The sequence below is a fragment of the Phyllopteryx taeniolatus genome, chromosome 9 (genome assembly GCF_024500385.1).
Source record: "Phyllopteryx taeniolatus isolate TA_2022b chromosome 9, UOR_Ptae_1.2, whole genome shotgun sequence".
NCBI lineage: Eukaryota > Metazoa > Chordata > Actinopteri > Syngnathiformes > Syngnathidae > Phyllopteryx > Phyllopteryx taeniolatus.
The window spans coordinates 5,739,454-5,763,608 of NC_084510.1; the positions used below are offsets into that span (position 1 = coordinate 5,739,454).

General features: G+C 41.0%; 1 protein-coding gene across 4 annotated transcripts in view; it reads right to left on the minus strand.

Annotated features, from left to right (window-relative positions):
• Window positions 1-24,155, minus strand: part of LOC133483989 (contactin-4-like) — a 266,693-nt gene that overhangs the window by 175,379 nt on the left and 67,159 nt on the right. For all 4 annotated transcript variants that reach the window (XM_061785986.1, XM_061785985.1, XM_061785983.1 and 1 more), the window contains exons 4-5: window positions 23,226-23,401; window positions 3,448-3,543 (exon numbers count right to left, since the gene is read on the minus strand). In XM_061785986.1, the coding sequence (XP_061641970.1) occupies window positions 3,448-3,543; window positions 23,226-23,401 (272 nt within the window). The remainder of the gene's footprint in view (window positions 1-3,447; window positions 3,544-23,225; window positions 23,402-24,155) is intronic.

Here is a 24,155-nt window from a genome sequence, read left to right on the forward strand (position 1 = left end):
GTAGTTTCAATGCAACTTACTCAAACTCAAGTCTTCGGAAGGAGCGCTAGTTACTTTGCGCTACTATGCTCTCACTACTTTCGTTCGTATTGTGGTAATGTTGACTAGATTCGAGTGCTGCGCAACCAACAGCTACTAGCGGAACTGCTCAATATTGTTCATGTGGGATATACGATTAGGGTTGTCACTACATAAAACATTACCTTTGGGTAAAATAAATTGATGCACAATAAGTTAGTGAAAACATACAAAACATATTACACTATGCCATTTACAATTGCTGCTAGGCATGGTGGGAAGTCAGCTCCAAAGGCCAAATCTCCTCCCACCAGAGATCCCATTGAGGAGAAAAGGAGAACAACTAATCTTTGGATAATCTTTGGATTAATGAGATGCTCGCTCCTTGATGTCGTCATGCGTCACATCATTGATGAGTCATGAATCTATTGTATACGGTTCCAAATACTAATCACAACATGTCCTCTTTATGGTTTATGTTTCAAGTGGAATTAAATAAAAGTCCACTATGATCAACACTGTTACTTTTCACAACTCCGATCGTGAGAGGGCTTCTCCAGCCTCTCACCAAATGTCCTACTAGTATATAGTGGTGACATGTTGCTCATGTATTATTACATGGAAGACAAAAACAGTGAAGAAAGATCAAAACTTTTTTTTTATTTTCCCAATGGGGACAAATGCCTTTGACAAAATTGCAATTATTGCGCAGTAACCATGAGCCAAATAATTTCAGTATTAATTACAACCCAAAATAAAACAGCCTAAATAGAATGTGCATATTTACACTAAAATAATCAAGGAATGACAAAAACAAAAGATTAAAGCCACCATTTTTAGTTGAGTACCGTATTTTCACGACCATATGGTGCCCTTAAAAGTCTTAAATTTTCTCCAAAATGGGCCCCGCCTTATAATGCGGCCCGCCTTATGTGTGACTTTGATGAGCACTCCGCTTGACTGACTGGGAGCATTTCCTGCTGACACGCTGCTTTATATAGAGGAAAGGCGGACGTGACTGAGTACAGCATCCGGACGTAAAGGGGGAAGGGTGCGCGTGACAGAGGATGCTAAAGGCACGCCCCCAGTAGGTATATAGTATGTGCATTGTGCAAAACAACATCGGTTTGGCTAAGGACCCCCGAAAATGGCACCCATGAAGAGACCTAATTCCACTTATGAAGCACAGTTTAAACTGCAAGCTGTCAGTTACGCGGAGGAACATGGAAATCGAGCAGCCGCGAGAGAATTCAAGATCAACGAATCCAAGGTTCGCAAGTGGAGGCAGCAGGAAAACGAGCTTCGCCAAGTCAAGAAGACGAAGCTGAGTTTCCGCGGAAACAAGGCGAGGTGGCCCGAGTTGGAAGACCAACTCGAGCAATGGATTAATGAGCAAAGAACAGCCGGGAGAAGTGTCTTTACAGTCACCATTCGACTGAGGGCAATAACGCTTGGAGAAGAAATGAAAATGGGACATTTTCAAGGAGGTCCGGCTTGGTGCTTTCATTTTATGAAACGGCGCCATCTATCCATCCGGGCAAGGACTACCATGGCGCAGCAACGTCCGGCGGCTTACAAGGAAAAGCTGGCCATCTTCCGCTCCTACTGCAGTAAAAAGATTGCTGACAAAAACATCCAGCCCAGCCACATCACCAACATGGACGAGGTGCCGCTCACTTTCGCTCACCTTCGACATTCCGGTGAACCACACTGGAGAGAAGAAGGGGACCACCACGGTAGCGATACGCACAAAGCCCATCTCACAGCCGCTGTGAAAAACCAAGTGCAACTAAGACTGGGAGGCAATGCCGGGCGAGTTACGCCACCATATGTGAATGGATTGTGGATGCCTGGGCTAAGGTATCTGCTTTGACTGTTGTCCGAGCTTTTGCGAAAGCCGCCATCATTGCTGAACAGCCCCCCGGCAACGAGACTGACTCTGACAATGACGAGAGGGAACCTGGCGTGTTTGTTGGAGAACTTGCCTAGCTGTTCATTTCGGATACAGAAGATGAGGACTTTGATGGATTTGTGGATGAGGATTGATCAAAAAATGACTTGAGTACATTGTTAAATACTTCAATAAATACAACTGAACTCAGTTTTGCTCCCGCTGCCTTTTTAAAAACATTGTTTTAGCGTGCAGGCATGCTACCGTATGTTTTAAGCTAGCATATGTTTTACCATGCCTGTGCCCAATAGTACGGTGCGCCTTATGTATGTGTTAAATACAGAAAAAGACCCCGTAGCTGAGACTGCATCTTGCAATACGGTGCGCCCTATGGTCATGAAAATATGGTAGTTGAGAAGTTAAGACTCCCACAAAGGACTGATAATGTTTCACAAGTGTAAAAAAGGAAAGTTCATTTAAGACCATTTCTTGTGGTTTTTTTCACTTATTTACTATTGTTCAAGTTTTTACTTTTACATGATTCATGTTTTTCTAAAACAATTGTACTCTTACTTGAGTACAATATTTGGATACTTTACCTAACTCTGGTAGGTAGGTCTGTAATGGATATTACAGAGCATCTGACTTTATGACATATAAATGTGACAATAATTTGTTTCCAGTAATCCATCCATCCATTTCCGTACTGCTTATCCTCACAAGGGTGGCGGGCATTCTGGAGCCTATCCCAGCTATCTTCGGGCGAGAGGCGGGATATATCCTGAACTGGTCTCTAGCCAATTGCAAGGCACATGTTATGAGCCATGTTATGAGCTGTGCCCTGCAGTTCCTTTGTTGGAGCTTGGGTGGCGCTTTGCGCCCCTCTCGGCCACTCTCTATCCCTCGCTCTCTTCCCAGTAATCAGCACCACCTCGGCCGCACACCTGTTGTCAATCAGCCTTCATCATTGCCTGCATTTAAGCCTGCCATATCCAGGACTCCACTGCCAGAGTATTAACGTTCACCCGTAGTACACAATTGTATCGTGACACCACACACAGTATAAACAAACAAACATTTGCACTCACATTCACACCCATCCATCCATTTTATGTACAGCCTATCAAAGCTATCTTCAGGCGAGAGGCGGGGTACACCCTGAACTGGTCGCCAGCCAATTATAGCACATTCACACACTTTAGAGTCTTTCAATTAAGCTACCATGCACGTTTTGGGGATGTGGGAGGAAACCAGAATACCTGGAGAAAACCCAAGCAGGAACGAGGAGAACATGCAAACTCCACACAGGCGAGGCACGATTTGAACACGGGTCCACAGAACTGTGAGGCAGATGTGCCAACCAGTCGATCACCGTGCCGCCAGGAGTATTCATTATAAACAAAACAAAATATTATCGGTAATTCTCAAACTATTTAACTATTAATACTCTCAACATCCCAAGTGTATACTTCGAACTGGAAACGAATACATCTACTTTTGCCTGAAACATTGTTTAAAGCTAATGCAACACTTTTTACCTCCAGAATGTGGTGGTGGGCCGCACAGCAGAACCACTCCTTGACCTTCTCGGACTGAAACAGAACTTCTTCTATGGGTTTTGAAGTTTTCCAGGTCTGAAAAAGACATACAATAAATCAAACATACAAATACACTACCCTCTAAACGTATTAGAACATTAATGAACAATTCCACTATTTTTGCTGTCGACCAAAAACATTTAGGTTTGATGGATATGGGACAAGAGATTAGCAGTTCATCTTTTTTTTCCCCAAGTACTGTATTAAGGTGGATCTGATACACAACTTTGAAGATGTCATTATTTGTAAGGGACTGCCACATTTTTTAGGACTGGAACAGAAAGGTTAATTAGACTTAATATTGTATCTAGTTAAAAATCCTTTAAATGCAATAACTGCAAACACCAAATTTTGGAATTATTATTTTGCGATGCTTTTATAGGCTTTCACAGCATTCTCTTATTGCTTGTTTTGGGCAGGATGCTCCCTTCAGTCTTCTCCTTAGCAGGTAAAATGTGAGCATTTTCTTCTTGTCCCTGATGAACTCTTTTGTTGTGTTGGCATTGTGTTTTACCTCCGTGTCTTGCTGCATGATGATGGATCTCATAATCAAATTGGTTGCTTCTTTTCTTTTTAATTGGCAGACAAATCTTTCTGTTTCTTTTGTTTCTGAGTTCATTTCACTGCTGCCATCCTGTTGCTCATTAATGAAGATTAGTGAGTCCCAGAAGAAGCCAAGCAAGCCATGATATTACCTTCACTGAGTTTCACAGATTATGTCTTTTTCAAAGTTATTGCCTTTCCATCAACTTGGTAAAGGGTAGAATTTGTCATTTCAATCCAAAAACTTTGTTTCAGTTTTGTTGTGGCTCGTTTGTTAACTTTTCAACAAATTCCACTCTGGCCTTCCTAATCTTCTGCCTAATGAGTGGTTTGTATCTTCTAATATAATGTGTATTTTTGTTGACATTCATAACCAACTAGTGTTTTAGGGTCTTTCTTTACGGCTCTCAAAATGTTGACTGTTATTTTCTTGGCCTACCTGTCTTTTCAAAGGAAAACAGCCAACGTTAATTGAACTGTCTTTGCGTCACCTTTGAGTTGCCACATAATAAGAGCAACATACAGTATAGCTCGAAGACCTTGATTTTCATCATATTCTGTTCTAATGCTTTAACCCTAGTCCTTCTGGTTTTGCAAGTCACATTCAATTAACATTTTGGACAGCTTGTTGAATGTGACCAAGCACATGTAATTGTCCATGTCTATATGTGCCCTGCGACTGACTGGCGACCAGTTCAGGGTGTAGTCCGCCTTTCGTCCGAAGTTAGCTGGGATAGGCTCCAGCGCCCCGTGACCCTAACCAGGATAAGTGGTGTTAAAAATGGATGGATGTTTCTCAGGTTAATTGAAGACTCTAAATTGTCTGGAGGCATGTATGTGTGTAAATGGTTGTGAAAATCTAAAATCTATCAATAATCAGCAGCAATCCATGCCCTTGTCAGTGCAAATGAATATCAGATGGTTCAGTCCTAATTGATGGCCTACAAAAAGGTCTTGTTGCCAAGGTGTGAGTCAAGACACATCAAGTGATAAGCCAATCATATCACCATAAATTTGCCTCGATCAGGTTTCTGACAGAAATGCTAAGAATAATCAGAAAAGTTGTCCAAGAGCCAAGGGCCACCTATGGAGAGCTTCAAAAAGACCTGTAATTTTCAGGTACTGTTGTCACCAGGAAATCAGTGAGGAATGCACGCTGCCGCCATGGGCTGTATGCATGCTCATCACGCAAGACCCCATTGCTGGGGGAAAAAAAAGCATTTCAAAGCTCATTTAAAGTTCTCTGAACAACATTTGGTCAAGCCAGTTAAATACTGGGAGAATATAGTCTGGTCTGATGAGAGCAAAATTGAACTCTTTGGATGCCATAATGCACACATTTGGAGGTGAAATGGCATTGCACATCACCCTAAAAACACCATACCAAACAGTGAAGTTCAGAGGTGGGAACATGATGGTGTGGGACTGCTCTTCACCAAATGGTACTGGTTAACTTCACATTAGTGAAGGAAGGATGAATGGGCAAATATACCCAGAAATTCTTGACAAAGCTCTGCTGCCATCTCCGAGGATGATGAAAATGAAACGAGGGTGGACATTTCATCAGGATAATGATCCAAAACATTGGCCCAGCCAATCACCTGACCCGAATCCAATGTAAACTCTATGGAAAGAGCTGAAGCTCGAGGTCCATAAAAGAAGCCCACGGAACCTGCAAAATTTGAAGACTGCTTGTGTGGAGGAATGGGCAAAAATCACACCAGAGCAATGCATGCGACTATTTTCTCCATACAGGAGGCGTCTTGAAACTGTCATTGCAAACAAAGGCTTTTGTACAAAGTATTAAATAAATACCAGTTGGCGTGTTCAATACTTTTTCCCTGTGCCATTTCAAATTATTACACTTAACTTAATTTATGAGCTTATTTGTTCGACTTTCTTTGTATGTATGGATTACTTGGGCTGTTCCCAACATCTGGTGAAATTTCCATGTCAATATCACCTTTGGAAATATATTTAGTGAGAAAAATGGTGACGTGTTAAATACTTATTTCAGTCACTATATCTAGTCGGTACTTCTCAACCTCGCACAGCAGCTCAGGCTCCTTCCCTGCCAGAGAGGTGCCAATCCACGTCTCTAGAGTCAGCGTCTGTAGCCAAGGAGCAGAGTGCCAAGGTCCCTCCCTTCGGCCGCTACCCAGCTCACACTGCACCCAACTCCCTTGGGCCGTCCAACAGGTAGTGAGCCCATGGGAAGGGGGATCCATGTGGCCGCTTTGGTCTGTGCCCAACCGGGCCACATGAGCTAATATATGTGTGGGACCTCAATAAAACGGACCCCGATATAACAGCTATCGGATAAAACGGAGCGTAAGGACTGAACAATGTGTCCAAAAATAGTTTCCATTTGTCATTTAAAATGCCGTTGACAAGGTCTGTCAGTTCCATAATTGGCCGCTGTTGTTTACTGGCACTGTGGCGCATCGCAGGTAGAGAAAGGGACTGACGTATTTCCGGGTCACAATATACAATATGACCAGATCCAATTACAAGAGGCATCCATGCCATGCCTATGTGGTGGCCATGTTGAATGTGGGGCATTGACTTGGTGGCCATGTATAGAGCGCTGGCACAGAGAGACAGCGGCATGGCTCTGAGGAATACAAAACACAAGTCTTTGGAGTCTGGAACATGTTATTTTTGGTCCAGTAACATTTTTCTTTTGTTTTTTGTCAAGCCGTTCGCCTTTAGCAACAGATTTGGAACTAGGACACACATTAATTCCTCGTGGCTCATGAAAGTGACTCAACTATGTTGAGTACTGTACATCAAGAATGTCACCATGACCAAGCACACCGGCATGGTATGGATAAAATGTGAAACTTAAGCTTTTTATTATATTTATTTACAATAACTTTGTCCTGGTCATTGATGGTGTAGTGGTACACTTGCCTGACTTTGGTGCAGGCAGTGTGGGTTCAGTTCCCACTCAGTGATGGTGCTCATGCAATAATGTAATCAACAATGGCCTACAATATAATATAGAAAGGCTGCAAGCAAAAACAAACTTCTACACAGAAATTATATTTAATAGAATCAAAAAAACAAAACTGCTTTCCAACACAATGACATACTCACGAAGTGCTATCGACCCACTGTAATATAACCTGTAATTCTTCTAGAAAAAAATGCTTTTCCAAAGTGAAACTCAGCATTAAAGTGTGCAGTGCACAGTAGGAAATCCATGTTGTTTTTGGGCACACTTGATACAGGATTGCTAGAGTAGTGTCAGCATGCTTTGCCATGCTCAAGCACAGTACCCTTCCCTGTCCCAAGCAAGGTTGGACGGGGAGGCCTAAAGCTCCTGGTACTTATGGATAAGCAGATGCAAGCGGAGTAAACATTTTGTAAAATTAATGCAATTGTTTTTCTTGATAAATGCCACCCAGCATAACAGGAATAGCAACAAGTTCTCCAAAATGACAGTGGAAGTAGCTTACTCTATTATGGTAAAATGAACATTCACTTCACAGGCTCTGTCGACATTCCTGGTGTTTTAATGGCAATTGACTGCTCCCCCAAATCTGCGGCATTTACACAATATTATTGTCTATGCATGAAAGAAGCGAACATTTCAAGTGGCTCTGTAACCAGACCAATGTACACCATACAATATTACCATCACTGTGGATTATTTTTGCAAAGCATTATGCTCTGTAGTGCAGATTTCAATACATTTAGAACGAGACAGTTCATGTTTATTGACTATAAATAAATGAAATGAAATAAATTGAATGAATAAATTAATAATGCATAATGTAGATTTAATAGCCCGGAAGAGTGCCGTGTTTTTTTTAATTATACTGATTTGGAGTCACTGGGGTCCTGCTTCTTCAACAAGGTCTAAAGCCTGTGATAGAAATTGACCCAGGAAATGAGCATTACCACGTGATTTGTTTTCTCTTTTTATATATAAGGAAGCCCCAATTGGTCTCCCTGATCTTGGTCTAAACATATTGCATTTTCTCAAAAAACTATGACTTCTATTGCTGATGTCAGTACCGGCTTTGCAAATAAGCTTCTTGCAAAACTGCATCAAATATACAATTGAATGAGTTAGCGAGTTAGAGTTCAGCTTCAGCTATACTTAATGTAAAATCATCTGGCTGACTACTTTATGAACCTTACTTATACGATCAAGTAACATAGCTCTCATTGCTGCGGGACATGTCATTTATGAAGCAGAAGCAAGTCTTTTATTGTTTCATCTACCATTAATCGCTCCTTAAACTACAAGTGTCAGTTAATGAGCTTCTATTATTGTCTTAAATTATATTAAGGGATCAATTAATTTAAGATATCGGATTTTCACCGTTGGGATCAAGTGGTTATCAAACAGATGAATATTGTTTTTCATGTCATTGGGCTAACTAATCACTACCAAGCGACAGTACTACGGAGGATTTGGATACTGTATGGTCCAACAGATCCATAGATCATACCTGGGCAAAGTATAGCCCGCAGGCCACATCCAGCCCTTCCACAGTCTCTGACCGGCGCTCGCAACCTGAAAGTAATGTATTAATATGTGTAGATAAGTCATTTTAATGTGACTAATTATATTTTTTGAACTGTTTAATTTAAATTTGTATTGCCTAATTATGACAACATATACTAAGGCTTCACAAGTAGCAGCTTCTCAAACCAATACAATTTAGTGCTTTATAAAAAGACAAATTCATATTTAACATAATTGAGGTTAGCATGTTGGTGTGGTCCTCGACAACCGTTTCAGTTTCTTACATGGCCCCTTTAATTGATTCTCCACCCCTGCCATAGATCACTACATCAATAAATTAAAACTAAATAAATTAAAATATGACTTCATGCATGTGAAATGCAGCACAAAGCGCTGTACATAATAAAAAGGAACAAAATAGAACAAATATTCTAAGCATACACACATGAAGTGAAATTAGAAACCACTATCAGCTCTCTGTTGTGAGGAAATACCAGTTTATAGAATAAAATAACATGCAGATAAAAGCAATTAGACAAATTTTAAAAAGTAGAACATTTAGACAAGAAAATGTACAATAAAATCAAACAAAAAACAGATTGAACAAAGTTAACAATAAGAGGACGAGAATGAGGTTAAAATCAATAAATATGCAATCAAAATATAAATACAAAGATAGAATCTACTAAAAATTCAAGTATAGTTGAAAGCAAGGCTTAAAAAAGATATGTCTTCAGTTTACGTTTAAAAAATACCATAGCTACTCTCAGGTCTTCAGGTCGGCTGTTCCACAGGCGAGGACCGCAATGATTGTCCCCTTTCAAATAAACTGATTAATAATAATAATAATTAATGTTTGGTTTCATTTTAGGATGTTTCCTGTCAATGCTATACAGGTGACAATTCTCAACCCATTTTATTCAAATGTAAGGGACTGTGGCAAGGTGGCAAAAAGTCAGCTATAGGAGTGTTTAAAAAATAAAAATAAAAATCAGACTGTAATAGAACATTGTCCTATTGAATTCGCTCCCTAGTTGTTCGAGCTATGTTGGTTGTTATATTCCATTGCATGTATCATGGGTTCTGTAGCTTGAGTTAAATTCAGTACATGCTGTCATCTTCATAACGATTTTAGATCAATTATTTTTACACTGTTTGAGGTAGCACAGGGCAAATAGTGATGTACAGGCATGGCCTGCGTTTGCATCGAGTCAAGTGGAATAGGCTACAGCTTTCCTGTGACCCTGAACAGGATAAGCGGTAGAAAATTGATGGATGGATGGATGGATCATTTCACTGGGACACCACACTGTCATCTTCGACGATATTCTTATTACATTTGTGGTGAAACATAATTTACCGGATCATATATCGTGGTTCAAAACAGTATGACAAATGTTCAAGGAGGGATCATGACAGTGCTATTTGTAGTGTAGTGGTCCACATAGCAGACTTTAGTGCAGCTCGCATGAAATCATTTCACACTCAATGCGCTAATCCCAGTAACCTTGTGATCCAACTGGTGAGCAGTCAAGGCTGTCGTCTGCTTCTTGCATGTACGCTAGGATAGCTTCCAGTCCCTACTGTGACCCAGGACATGATAACCAGTATTTAAAATGGACTACAGCAGACAATGAAAAATTTCTGAACTGTTATTGTGGCAATAGTGAGTATTACTGTAGCTCTATCAGTCTCTGTGTTGCTTACACATTAGCTCATTCGGATAGGGAAGTAAAACACTAATTACTCACAGCCCAAAGGTCACCATACAATCAGGGTCGGCCCTGGGCATAGGCGGTTAACATTGAGCAAATTTGCCTAGGGCACCAAAAAGGCTAGGGCAGGCCCAGCATACAATCATGGGAAAAAAATAATAAACCACCCTTGTTTCTTCAGTTTGTTAATTTTTAATGCCTGGTACAACTAAAGGTACATTTGTTTGGACAAATGTAATGATGACAACAAAATAGCTCATAAGAGATTCATTTAACAGCTGATAACAAGCCATTTTAAATGCTTTTTTAACAGGACCCAAAATCACTGGGAATACAATTAAGCTTTAGCATGTCAAATAGGACATAAAGTATTATGGGATCTGATGTATTTTTGTCCTGTTCATTGGATTTTTCACATAATATACCTTTAGTGGTACCAGTCATTAAAATAAACAAGAAATTCAAGAAAACAGGGTCATCAAATATTTGTTTCCATGACTCTAACCTTTTGTCAAAATGGATATTTGAATACTACTACAAGTTGGCAGATTTACAAATATAAGCTGCTCGAGAAGTGAACGGACAATGTCATTTCCTAAGGTGTTCGTACACAGTAGATTGTTAGACTTTTTCTGGCAGTATTATTAATGACAAATTGTGAGAGCTAGTAAAGTGTCCTAAACTGGTCATGGTTATGGCAGTATATACTTAGTGTACAGTATAGATACACATATACATATACATTAATGCAATAGTGGAATAAATTCGCATTTTGCTGCATCAGCGTTAATTTCCTTATCTTGACTGAGAGTCTTGTTATGAAATTTTAGCTTTTCACAGCAGTTTCTTCTCTCCTTCAGTTGAAAACAGTGTAATGTAAGTTTTGAGCCTGTTGTTACAATGCTTTATCAAAGGTTGGTGTTGATTTCAAATCTCTCTCTAAAGTATCTGATCTTCTTTTTTCAGTTCTACATTCAAGGTTTATTTGATGTTTTTGCTCACCATTTCCCTCTTAGTCGTAGAAAAGACACCAGGCTAGTCACCATCAAACAAAGCTTATAAAGTGCTGCACATTTTTGAGTCTTGCTGAGACAATCTGCTCAAGAGAAAACAACAGCACACATTTTGAGTATCTGCACCACTGACTTTCATCTAAAGGCCTGATAGAAGGTTAGATAAAAGACTCCCCAAACAAAGTGAACAGGAACAAGCAACATCTAAGGTATTGAATTTACTAGAAAATAGTATTTTGGGTGGTTTTTGGCAAACATCAAAGCTTTGTGATTTGTGAAGGGTGTGAAAAACTATTGATTTTCTCTGTATTTAATCAGACAGTCATAATCCCACTTATGCTAGTGGCATACGGAAGTAAAACTCCACCGTTCCCTTCCACTTACTCAATTACGCCAACAGCCAAAAAAGAGAAAAGGAAGCATTGTCATGCAGAGGGATTTAGTTTAAACAAAATATACAACATGCCGTGACTCTTGCTTATTTCTTGAAGTGCTTCATAAATCTTCTACAAAACACTGCACAAGAATATTGTGTGGCAATATTTAACAATGAATTACTTCAAGTTATGTCCAGGTTGTATACAGGAGAATATGCAAAATCAGGTTTGCGCAATACTATTGTAATTAAACCTTTGTTAAACAAAAAATGGAAACAAATGTCCAAATATTAAGATTACATAAAATGTAACCATAATTAAATGTTTTAAACCAAATAGATATGTTTGTCACTACATAACACACTGGCATACAAATTTGGCTCGAACACTGCAGAAAGAAATATAGTTGATGATGTTCTTTATGTCTTGCCAACATTTACTTGTTTTTGTCAAATCGTACGTGTTTGCTAGATTTTCTCATCTTTTCTTTAGCGGAAGTCATGGATAGATGGCTGGGTGGATAATTTATTCATCCCATGAGGGAAATTAGATTTAGTAGTTTCATAACAAAGTTTTAAAACCTTTCCACATGACGAGGTGTTTCTTATGAAGAGTGAAATGGAAAAAAGATCATGCTTTACACACACGGCCACACGCACACACACTCGTAATTTTGAAACGATATGTGACGTCATGACCGCAAAATCTTTTTTTATTCCCGGTGACAAGTTTTGCAGCTGATGTTGGCAATACATTAGAGGGTTTAAATAAGTAAAGCAGTGGGTGATCTGTGATGGGATAGTGAAACACAGTATTTACTTAGATGACTTTGACTGCGCACAGTTTTCATTGTAAATGTTATCCAAAATGAATAAATCCTCCAGTAAATATATGATCGAAACAGCATGTTCCATTGTGTTAATTTTGCTTTTAAACTGGACACGTTTGGGAAGCCAGCACGTAAATCGAGTGGCCTGTGTCATGTTCCTGTTGGCCGGCAGAAAACTACAGGCTACTTGCGTTCCATTGAGGTCCATTTTTTCAATTCACCCTCTTGTTAAGCTGCGAAACTAATCCTATGGGGGGCACAAGCCAGTGCAAAAACAAGCCCGGATAAATGCAGAGGGTTGTGTCAAGAAGGGCATCCGGGATAAAACTTTGCCAAACAAATATCAGCGTTCATCTAAAGAATTCCATACCGGACCGGTCGTGGCCCGGGTGAACAACGTCCGCCCCCGGCACCGCTAACCTGCAGGGCGCTGGTGGAAATTCAGCTACTGTGGGTCGAAGACGAAGGAGAGGTGGAGAGCTGGTTCTTTGGCAGAAAGAGAAAATGAAAGCACAGAGCCTAGAATTTAATGTGGGGACTTTGAATTTTGTGACTATGACAGGAAAATCTCAGGAGTTGGTTGTCATGATGATTAGGAGAAAGGTTGATATATTGTGTGTCCAGGAGACCAGGTGGAAAGGCAGTAAGGCTAGAAGTTTAGGGGCAGGGTTAAAATTATTTTACTATGGTGTAGATGGGAAGAGAAATGGAGTCGGGGGGTTATTTTAAAAGAAGAGTTGGCTAAAAATGTCTTGGAGGTGAACAGAGTATCAGATCGAGTGATGAGGCTGAAACTTGAAATAGAGGGTGTTATGTATAATGTGATTAGCGGCTATGGCCCACAGGTAGGATGTGACCTAGAGGTGAAAGAGAAATTCTGGAAGGAGCTAGACGAAGTAGTTCTGAGCATCCCAGACAGAGAGAGAGTTGTGACTGGTGCAGACTGTAATGGAATGGAATGGAATTGTTGGTGAAGGAAACCGGGGTGATGAAGAAGTGATGGTTAAGTACGGCATCCAGGAAAGGAACTTGGAGGGACAGATGGTGGTAGACTTTGCAAAAAGGATGAAAATGGCTGTAGTGAACACTTTTTTCCAGAAGAGGCAGGAACATAGGGTGACCTACAAGAGCAGAGGTAGAAGCACACAAGTGGAATTACATCTTGTGCAGACGATGTAATCTAAAAGAGGTTACCGACTGTAAGGTAGTGGTAGGGGAGAGTGTGGCTAGACAGCATAGGATGGTGGTGTGTAAGATGACTCTGGTTGTGGGGAGGAAGATTAAGAATACAAAGGCAGAGCAGAGAACCATGTGGTGGAAGGTAAGAAAGGAAGAATGTTGTGCGGCTTTTCGAGAAGAGCTGAGACAGGCACTCGGTGGAGAGGAGGAGCTTCCAGCAGACTGTACCACTACAGCCAAGGTGATCAGAGAAACAGGCAGAAGAGTACTTGTTGGTCGGAAAGGAGAGAAGAAGACTTGGTGGTGGAACCTCGCAGTACAGGAAGTCATACAAGAAAAGAGGTTAGCTAAGAAGAAATTGGACACTTAGAGGACCGAGGAGAGGAGAAAGGAAATGGAGGAAAGGTGTGCTGGTGCCCATTTTTAAGAACAAGAGTGCTGTGCAGAGCTGTGGGAACTACAGAGGAATAAAGTTGATGAGCCACACAATGAAGTTATGGGAAAGAGTAGTGGAGGCTAAACTCGGGACAGATGTGAGTATTTGCGAGCAACAGTATGGATATCATGCCTAGAAAGAGTACCACAGATGTTTATTTGCCTTGAGGATGTTGATGGAAAAGTACAGAGAAGGTCAGATGGAGCTACATTATGTCTTTGTGGATCTAGAGAAAGCCTATGACAGAGTACCCATAGAGGAACTGTGGTACTGCATGCGGAAGTCTGGAGTGGCAGAGAAGTATGTTAAAATAATAAAGGACATGTATGAGGGCAGCAGAACAGTGGTGAGGTCTGCTGTAGGTGTGACAGAGGAATTTAAGGTGGAGGTGGGACTGCATCAGGGATCAGCCCTGAGCCCCTTCCTGTTTGCAGTGGTGATGGATAGGCTGACAGATAAGGTTAGACTGGAATTCCCATGGACCATGATGTTTGCAGATGACATTGTGATCTGCAGTGAAAGCAGGGAGCAGGTGGATGAATGGTTAGAAAGATGGAGGCATGCACTGGAAAGGTGAGGAATGAAGATAGCCGAAGTAAGACAGAATATATGTGCATGAATGAGAGCGGTGGAGGGGGAAGAGTGAGGCTACAGGGAGAAGAGATGGCAAGGGTGGAGGACTTTAAATACTTGGGGTCAACAGTCCAGAGCAATGGTGATTGTAGTCAGGAAGTGAAGAAACAGGTCCAAGCAGGTTGGAACGGGTGGAGGAAGGGGTTATGTGTGTTATTTGACAGAAGAGTCTCTGCTCAGATGAAGGGCAAAGTTTATAAGACAGTGGTGAGGCCAGCCATGATGTACGGCTCAGATACAGTGGTACTGAAGAGACAAAGCACTCAGCAGAGCTGGAGGTGGCAGAAATGAAGATGTTGAGGTTCGCTCTCGGAGTGACCAGTTTGGATAGGATTAGAAATGAGCTCATTAGAGGGAGAGCCAAGGCTAAATGTTTTGGAGACAAAGTTAGAAAGAGCAGACTTCGATGGTTTGGACACGTCCAGAGGGGAGAGAGTGAGTATATTGGTAGAAGGATGATGAGGATGGAGCTGTCAGGCAAGAGAGCTCGAGGAAGACCAAAGAGGTTGATGGATGTAGTGAGGGAAGACATGATGGCAGTTGGTGTTAGAGAGAACGATGCAGGAGATAGGCTTACATGGAAAAGGATGACACGCTGTAGCAACCTCTAACGGGACACGCCAAAAGGAAAAGAAGTCAAGCTACTAAACTCCTGAAAAGGTTGCTCAACCCACTCGTTTCAAAGCAAGTGTTTATTTTGCTTGCATGTGTGCTGAGTCGGCAAATTAGGACTTTATGGACTTCCTCCTTTCTCTCTTCCTCCTGTGTCGTCCATACAACCATTTGGTTGTTTTCTTTTAGAGACAGTATGAATACTCGATAAATGTAAAATTGCACATCGTTAAAGCAACCTTCATGATTATATCGAAGGCGATATATATATCGCCCACCCCTAGGTCATAGTTCATAGTTGTTGACCAGAGTTATTTATTGCTTTATATTATTAGGACAGGTGTTGTAGGATATTGTTGGACATATTTGACGTTGGTTATATTTACTGTGCTGATTACGTGCGTCAGTGCTGCACGGATAGAGTATACAGTAGGATAATGTACTGTAGGCTAATAGTAATTGGGCTCCCCATGCATTTCATATACCTCTCTGAAGACGGAGGTCTGGCGACCCCGACTCTAGTGGAATAGGTAGTGGAATAAGTTCCAGCTCACCGGGACCCTAATGAGGCCTTGAAAATTAATTGATGTAAATTTAATGTACATCCTATGGTTTATGGTACTTCTGTTAATTTTTTATTTTTATTTTTTGAAAATCTTTGTTTTAGTATTAATTTTGTCGTTGCGAGGCACACTGATTTTGGTGGCTGTGCGGTGGACATGTGAAATGTGCGGTCGTATACGGTGAAATGTTGCAAGTGACTTAAACCATCATTTGCAGCAGGACTTTTGTGATAGATTTAACCCAGTCAAACACACGTTTAGTTGGCTTCTAAAAAAATTTTTATTTGTTTTCTTTTTTTCAACCTTCTGCCCCATCTGAAAATCCGAGACTACACTTTCCATTATGAATATAAAACATTAAATTTGTATGAATTATTGGTGTACCACTTTACATAATCAGTAGCTTGAATCAATTGACATATTAATCAAAGGCAACAAGTATTGAGTGGGAGCGACCATCAGTTATCCTCGCCTCAGGAGGTGGACAGGCACAACCCTTGCGAGTAGCATCATCCATCAAAAGTTTGTGACAGAAAAGAAGAGCAAACAATTTGGAAACTGGCCAATTTCAAAGAATAACCTTGGGGGCATTGTGGTACATGTGGACTAACATTGTTTTTTCCTGAAAAATAAGTTCCACAGAACAGTGTATTTACTATTTTACAGAATCATGAGCTATTTGAACATCAGAGCAATTTCACACCGTCTGGTGATGATAATTTCTCCTCTATGGTGAGTTAAGTTGACTTTAACAGTAAGTAGTTCTGCACACATTTAAGCATCTCAGCATTCCCAAAATAATACTGGTTTAAATTAAACTTTTCCTGTATTGTACTGTGATAATACCCTGTGACTTAACACCAATAGAACAATTACCAGCAACAAGATTAAGACCACTCTGATGTCTATTTAATTAAAGGAGATACCTCACAGCCTGAACCAAATTATTATTTTAAGGGAGAGCACGTTCTTCCGAAAGCACTTTGCTCTCTTGAATACACAAGTCATGCTCAAAATAACTTATCTGGATTTCATGATGAATTTAATATTACAGTCCAAAACCACAGTATAAAAAAAAACATTTTCTATGTGCCAAATATATAATACAACAGTGAATTCACAGAGAGAGAAAATAAACTTTTTTAACAAATGATGTATTCATTTTTGTTTTTGTTTAAATTGAAATACTGCATCCATTATCCCTAAAAATCTAAATCTGATCTTTTTCATCGATCCATCCATTTTATGAGCCGCTTCTCCTCACTAGCGTCGCGGGGGTGCTGGAGCCTATCCCAGCTATCATCGGGCAGAAGGCGAGGTACACCTGAACTGGTTGCCAGCCAATCGCAGGGCACATACAAACAAACAACCATTCGCACTCACATTCACGCCTACGGGCAATTTAGAGTCATCAATTAACCTACCATGCATGTTTTTGGGATGTGGGAGGAAACTGGAGTGCCCGGAGAAAACCCACACAGGCACGGGGAGAACATGCAAACTCCACACAGGCGGGGCCGGGGATTGAACCCCGGTCGTCAGAACTGTGAGGCAGACGCTCTACCAAGTTGTCTACCGTGCCACCAACTGATCTTTTTATCAAATGTATTTTTTCGTGAGACGCAGACCATGTACAGTATAGCTTATTTCCTTATTTATTATATCCACCTGTGTGGAGTTTGCATGTTATCCCCGTGCCTGCGTGGGTTTTCTCCGGGCACTCCGGTTTCCTCCCACATCCCAAAAACATGCATTAATTGGAGACTCTAAATTGCCCGTAGGTGTGACTGTGAGTGCGACTGGTTGTTTGTTTGTATGTGCCCTGCGATTGGCTGGCAACCAGTTCAGGGTGTAGCCCGCCTCCTGCCCGATGACAGCTGGGATAGGCTCCAGCATGCCTAGTGAGGAGAAGCGGCTCAGAAAATGGATGGATGGATGGATGGATGATTTAAAAATATAAATATAAACGACAGAAGCCAACAAAATCAACTGAGAATGTGCTCGACTTCGTAAATGGCTGCAAGCGATGAGATGGAAAACCACAGCTTGAATAGACGTTGTATATTTATAGTTCTAAATGATTGCCTCCATTTCATACTTGACAGCATTAATGACCTCAGGGTTTATTAGAGAAGTATGTATGTCTTTTGTCAAATCAAAGTCAAATTAGAAGGAAAGCTCATGTCTAAGCAAAAGGTCACAATCTTTAATAGAGAGAAATGGGAAAAGTGTTGATTTTTTTTTTTTAACCAGAAAGGATGCAGGTATGTATTTAACTGCTGCCCAATAAGAACAGCATACAATCATCTCCATGAATGAGTGTTTTCGCTTTTTGTTCTTTTAAATTTCTCTCAAGGATGGCATGACATGGTCGTATATTAGCAGTTGCCCTTTATATTATTCGCTTGAATGTTCTCCTTTCAGTCATACGGCGGAGTTAATTAAGCTATACAAAGAGTAATAAAGAAGACAGATGACACTGGCCCATACATGTACTCCATGATTCTAACTACAGCTGAAGGCTGCTAAGGTCAGAGCCCAACAATTGATGGAACTGTCATGCTCTTATTGTGGAAATCAACCAACAGAATCAACAGTGTGGATTGACTTGTCACTGGTGCAGGTTTCCAAATGTGGCTTTGTCCACAAACGGCCAAACCTCAGAATCTAATCTAAACAGACCATCATTCACTTGCTGTTAATGTTATAATTTCTGATTGTCGCAATAACTGGAATACACAGAGGACACTTATTGACTTCTTCTTGCTTGAGGAATATTAGGTAGAGGGCCTGTCATTCTCACCAAGTCTTGTCATGTAATTTATTATCAGGCATAGACCATAGCTTTTTCACGCTTTGTCAAACAGACTAATATGGATTGAGCGATACCTATAGGGCGAATATATATATATATATATGTTATGTGCTTTCGGAAGAGCGTGCTCTGCCTTAAACATGTTATGTTATATATATATATATATATATATATATATATATATATATATATATATATATATATATATATATATATATATATATATATATATATATATATATATATATATATATATATATATATATATATATATGAGCTAGTCCACTGTTACACGACCAGGACGAAAACGACACTGCTCCTCACCAGAAACCCTAAATAGACCTTACCAGTACCCACCCTTTTTGGAGTCCTTGGGGGGGATACTGGAGAGCGCCCCTGCTGGGGACTCACTCATTCTTCTGGAGGATTTCAAAATTCACATGGGCAATGACAGTAAGACCTGGAAGGACGTAACTGGGAACAGCGCCCCCCCCCCCCACCAGAACCTGCGACGTATTGTGTTATTGGACCTATGTGCTCATCATGGATTGGCTATAATGAACACCATGTTCACACAGAAGGGTGGACTTGGCACCAGGAGACCCTCGGCTGCAGTTCTATGATCGACTTTGTGGTCAACTTTGCATCATTGGACTTGCGGCCACATGTTTTATACACTCATGTAAAAACAGGGGCGCAGCTGTCAACTGATCACCACCTTCTGGGATAAGATGACGGTCCGACCCAGCAGACCCAAACGTATTGTGTGGGTCTTCTGGGAACGTCTGGTAGAGTCCCGTGTCAGAAGGGGTTTGAGGTCACCAAGCTGGTTAAAAAGCTCCTTGATGGCTGGATCCCCGGGGTGGATGAGATCCACCCAGAGTTCCTAAAGGCTCTGCATGTTGTAGGGCTGCCCTGGTTGACATGCCTCTGCAACACCGCGTGGACATGGGGACAGTGCCTCTGGATTTGCTGACCTGGTTGGTGGTCCCCCTTTTTAAGAAGGTCGAATGGAGGGTGTGTTTCAACTTCAGGGGATCATACTTCTCAGCCTGGTTGACAGGCCTCTGCAACATCACGTGGACATCAGGGACAGTGCCTCTGGACTGGTAGACCTGGGTGGTGTTCCTCCTTTTTAAAAAAGGGGGAAAGGAGGGTGTGTTTCAACTACAAATCACACTCCTCAGGCTCACTGGTAAGGTCTATTTAGGGGTTCTGGTGAGGAGCAGTGTGGTTTTCGTCCTGGTCGTATATAACTGGACTAGCTCTTCACTCTCAGAACTGTTCTCGAGGGTGCATGGAAGTTCGCCTAACCAGTTAACGTGTTTTGTGGACTAGGGATAGGCGGTCGACATTGTCCCTTGGGGCAAGTACTGTGGAGGGTACTTGCCCCAAGGGACAATGGGGGTCCAGTATATGTGATACTGGACCCCCTAATAATGGTTGTTCGGTCACTGTATGATCGGTGTCAGAGTTTGGTACGCATTGCTGGCAATAAGTCGAATATGTTTCCAGTGAGAGTTGGACTCCGCAAGGCTCTCCTTTGTCACCGATTTTGTTCATTACCTCCACGGACATAATTTATAGGCGCAGCCGAGGTGTTGATGGGGTCCAGTTTGGGTCTTGTTCATGAGTGAGGGGTGAATGGAGCAGGAGCTCGGATATATACCGTAATGTCTCGTATATAATGCGTAATTCCCCCCCCCCCCCCCCCCCCCCCCCGCAAAAATTGTCAAGTCAGCTGTGCGCATTATACATAGGTATAGGGGAAAATGAAAAAGACTTTCACATATTATAAATGTATGCCGCCATCTAGGTTATGAAAAAGCTGTACACTTTCATTCCAATATTCCACCAACCCATACAGGTTATGAAAAAGTTGTACACTTTCATTCTAGTATGCCACCACCTCCTAGAGGTTATGAAAAAGGTGTAGCCTACATTTTCATTCCAATATGATAAGGGTGCATATGACTGCATATATGTATATATATGGATGGATGAATGTGCTCATAAGTTTCCATACCCAGGCAGAATTTGTGAAATGTTTTTTTTTAAATACGACTGATGACTGAACAACAACCATCATTAAGTTCTTCATGGTTATGTTTTGTTTAATGATAATGCTTTTCTGAAATGCTTGACACTTTAATTTGAATCCCATTAAAATAAAATTAAATTTGTTTCGCCTGATTCTTCATGTTTTCTTCAAAGAATTGTACAGATCTTACAAATTCTGCCCTGGTAATCAAACATATGAGCACAACTGTGTTTTCTCATTTACTAAATGAAAGTAGGGCTGTGAATTTCAAAATAAGAGAGTACATAAAAATTTATTATTATGCATCCAAATAAAGTGCTTAACTTCCGAAGTATTATTTGAAAAAATTAACAAAATACAGATAGTACTTCATGTTTTGATCATATGGGTAGATATATACACAGTGCCGTGATAAAGTATTGGCCCCCTTCTCAAACTGCTATATTTTTGCGTGGTTTCCTCACTTTGTTTAAGATCGTTAAATAAATGTAAATAGACAAATATTACCCAAGTGAATTTAAAATTTTGTTTTTAAATGGTTATTTTAAAAAATAAATTAAAAAAACGTTTCTAACTTACTTGGCCCTGTGCCAAAAAGTAATGGCCCCCTAAACAAAATAACTGGTTGGGCCATCCTCAGCAGCAACAACAGAAATCAAATACTTTCTATAACTGGCGATGCGTCTCCATATGTTTCCCCACATATACATTTATTTATGGCAGGCCGTCACAAATACATTTTGGCTGCCACAAATAGATTTTGGCTTTTGCTACGCGGAAATTTCCTTTTCGGTACGATACTGAAAGTACAGTTCCTCAAATGACTTTAGTATAAAAAGTATTGATATTTAAATTTGAGAATCAATCTTCTGGTATCAGAGCCATCTACAATTGAGACAGGATCGATCCTTCCTCACGCCAGTAACGCTGCTCGATCGGGTGTATGATGGCGTCTCGTCACAGGACAGTCGGTGCTGTTTTTGTATGTATTTGCGTATATTTTCGCTTGGAAACGCCACTCCATGTTGAGAAAAGCCTACGTACAGTAGTCAGGATCTTCTGAGTTTAAGATTACACCACGAAAAGACTATTACGGAAGGAAGTGAACCAGAGCTGCAGTGCAGACCACGCCGAGTCCCCCCCACGCATAGCCTAACTCTGTTGACTTCTTTGTCCATAATTATACAGTTTCAAAGTTGTGTAAATAATCTTTGTTATATATATATAACTGTCAAGTCTCATGTCCACCATTAATATAACACAGTGTCAGCGTCCCACTTCATACTCCCACGGGACTCATACTGAAAACCGCAAGTGAAGTTCCATCCATCCATCCATTTTCTGAGCCGCTTCTCCTCACTAGGGTCGCGGGCGTGCTGGAGCCTATCCCAGCTGTCATCGGGCAGGAGGCGGGGTACACCCTGAACTGGTTGCCAGCCAATCGCAGGGCACATAGGAACAAACAACCATTCGCACTCACAGTCATGCCTACGGGCAATTCAGTCTCCAATTCATGCATGTTTTTGGGATGTGGGAGGAAACCGGAGAAAACCCACGCAGGCACGGGGAGAACATGCAAACTCCACACAGGCGGGGCCGGGGATTGAACCCGGGTCCTCAGAACTGTGAGGCTGACGCTCTAACCAGTCGGCCACCGTGCCGCCGCAAGTGAAGTTCTTTATTAAAATAATTTTTAAAAAGTGACAGCAAATGTAGTTAGTTGTAATTTGATGTTTTGAAAACAACTACATTGTTACAAAAAATCAAGTTCTGCTCATTTGCTGACAAATAAACATTTTATATTCAAATCACAGTCATTGTTTTTTTCCCTTATTCCAACTTCCCCCTCCCCCCCATGTATGCTGTTATTAAATTAAAGTTATGCTGCTCTTACGTTAATTTAACTAAAAAAAATACAGAATACCTAGAATACATGTAAACACATGCATGCCTGTTGTTATGCTTTGCTTTTATCTGTAAATGTTTCCATTTTGTCTTTTAAAATTAATGTATATTATAAAGAAATGACCTGTTTAGTCAGCCACTGCTTGTGGCAGACAAACTGCATTTTCACAGTAAAATATTTTGCAGCTATAACTTGAGTCACAGTCTATCTTTATTATATACAAAGCTACGGTATGCCAATTACGTAAGACTATACTACATCATGCATGGTCCAGTGCGATCAATGGAAAAGTTAGTGTTGAACCCTGTAAGTGTTTGATTTTATATTTTATATTAATTCCTTTGTATTTATTTATTCATTTATTCAATCAATTGTGTGTGTTTTTAATTGAAATATTATCTTTTATTACAAGTTATTCACTCAGTGTTCGTTGAACTTTAACCCCTGTTCCACCCCCCAAAACCCCCGGCCAGCTGCTGGATACCCACCACCACAAACAGATTTCAGTCCTGTAGGAAACACTGTGCTGGCTGTATTTCTTGCTCAAAGAAACCATTAGTGACAATAAAGACTCACATGCAAAAGTCAGACTGGCCTCTCGGCTGACAATGGTCCCAAAAGCATTGGAGGCGAGGCACTGATATGTTCCAGCATCTTGGTCTTTGTTCAGATGACTGATTCTGAGGTTGCCTCCAGACAAACTGTAGTGAGATCCAGATTTGGGACTGATTTCTGTCCCATTACGTTTCCATCTAAAAACATAAATTAAAAAATAGAGAGATGTTATCAGTTGTATTTAGCAAATCGTTTTTTTTTTGTTTTTTTTTCTGTGAACCACACCAGTGCTTTTCCTAACGAGAAGCAGAAGAGCAAAATCTGTACATTTGACTGAAATGAGGGTGGAGAGGGGCCAGCACTCTTCCCCTACATGTGTTAATGTACCGCCGCCCGGTAAAGATGATGATTTTTCTTATTAATAAGTCTCATCAAAGAGTTAAATTGCAACAACTTGTCCAATGGCTCATCACTGACCTATATTTGAAGAAACTGGTGGAAGAAAAAAAATTACATTGCACAAACAGTGAGAAATGTCATAATGGAGACTGGAATGACTACTTCTTTCTGGACATATTTTGGATTTATTGAATTCATGCAATTTATCCAAAAACCCCTATACAACAATAACAATAAATGGTTTCAGGTTTCCCTTGCCCGGACGCGGGTCACCGGGGCCCCCCCTCTGGAGCCAGGCCTGGAGGTGGGGCTCGAAGGCGAGCGCCTGGTGGCCAGGCCTGCACCCATGGCAGCCCGAAAGGGTAATGTGGGTCCCCCTTCCCATGGGCTCATCACCTGTGGGAGGGGCAATAGGGGTCGGGTGCAGTGCAAGCTGGGCGGTGGCCGAAGGCGGGGACCTTGGCAATCCGATCCCATACTACAGAAGCTGGCTCTAGGGACGTGGAATGTCACCTCTCTGGCAGGGAAGGAGCCCGAGCTGGTGTGTGAGGT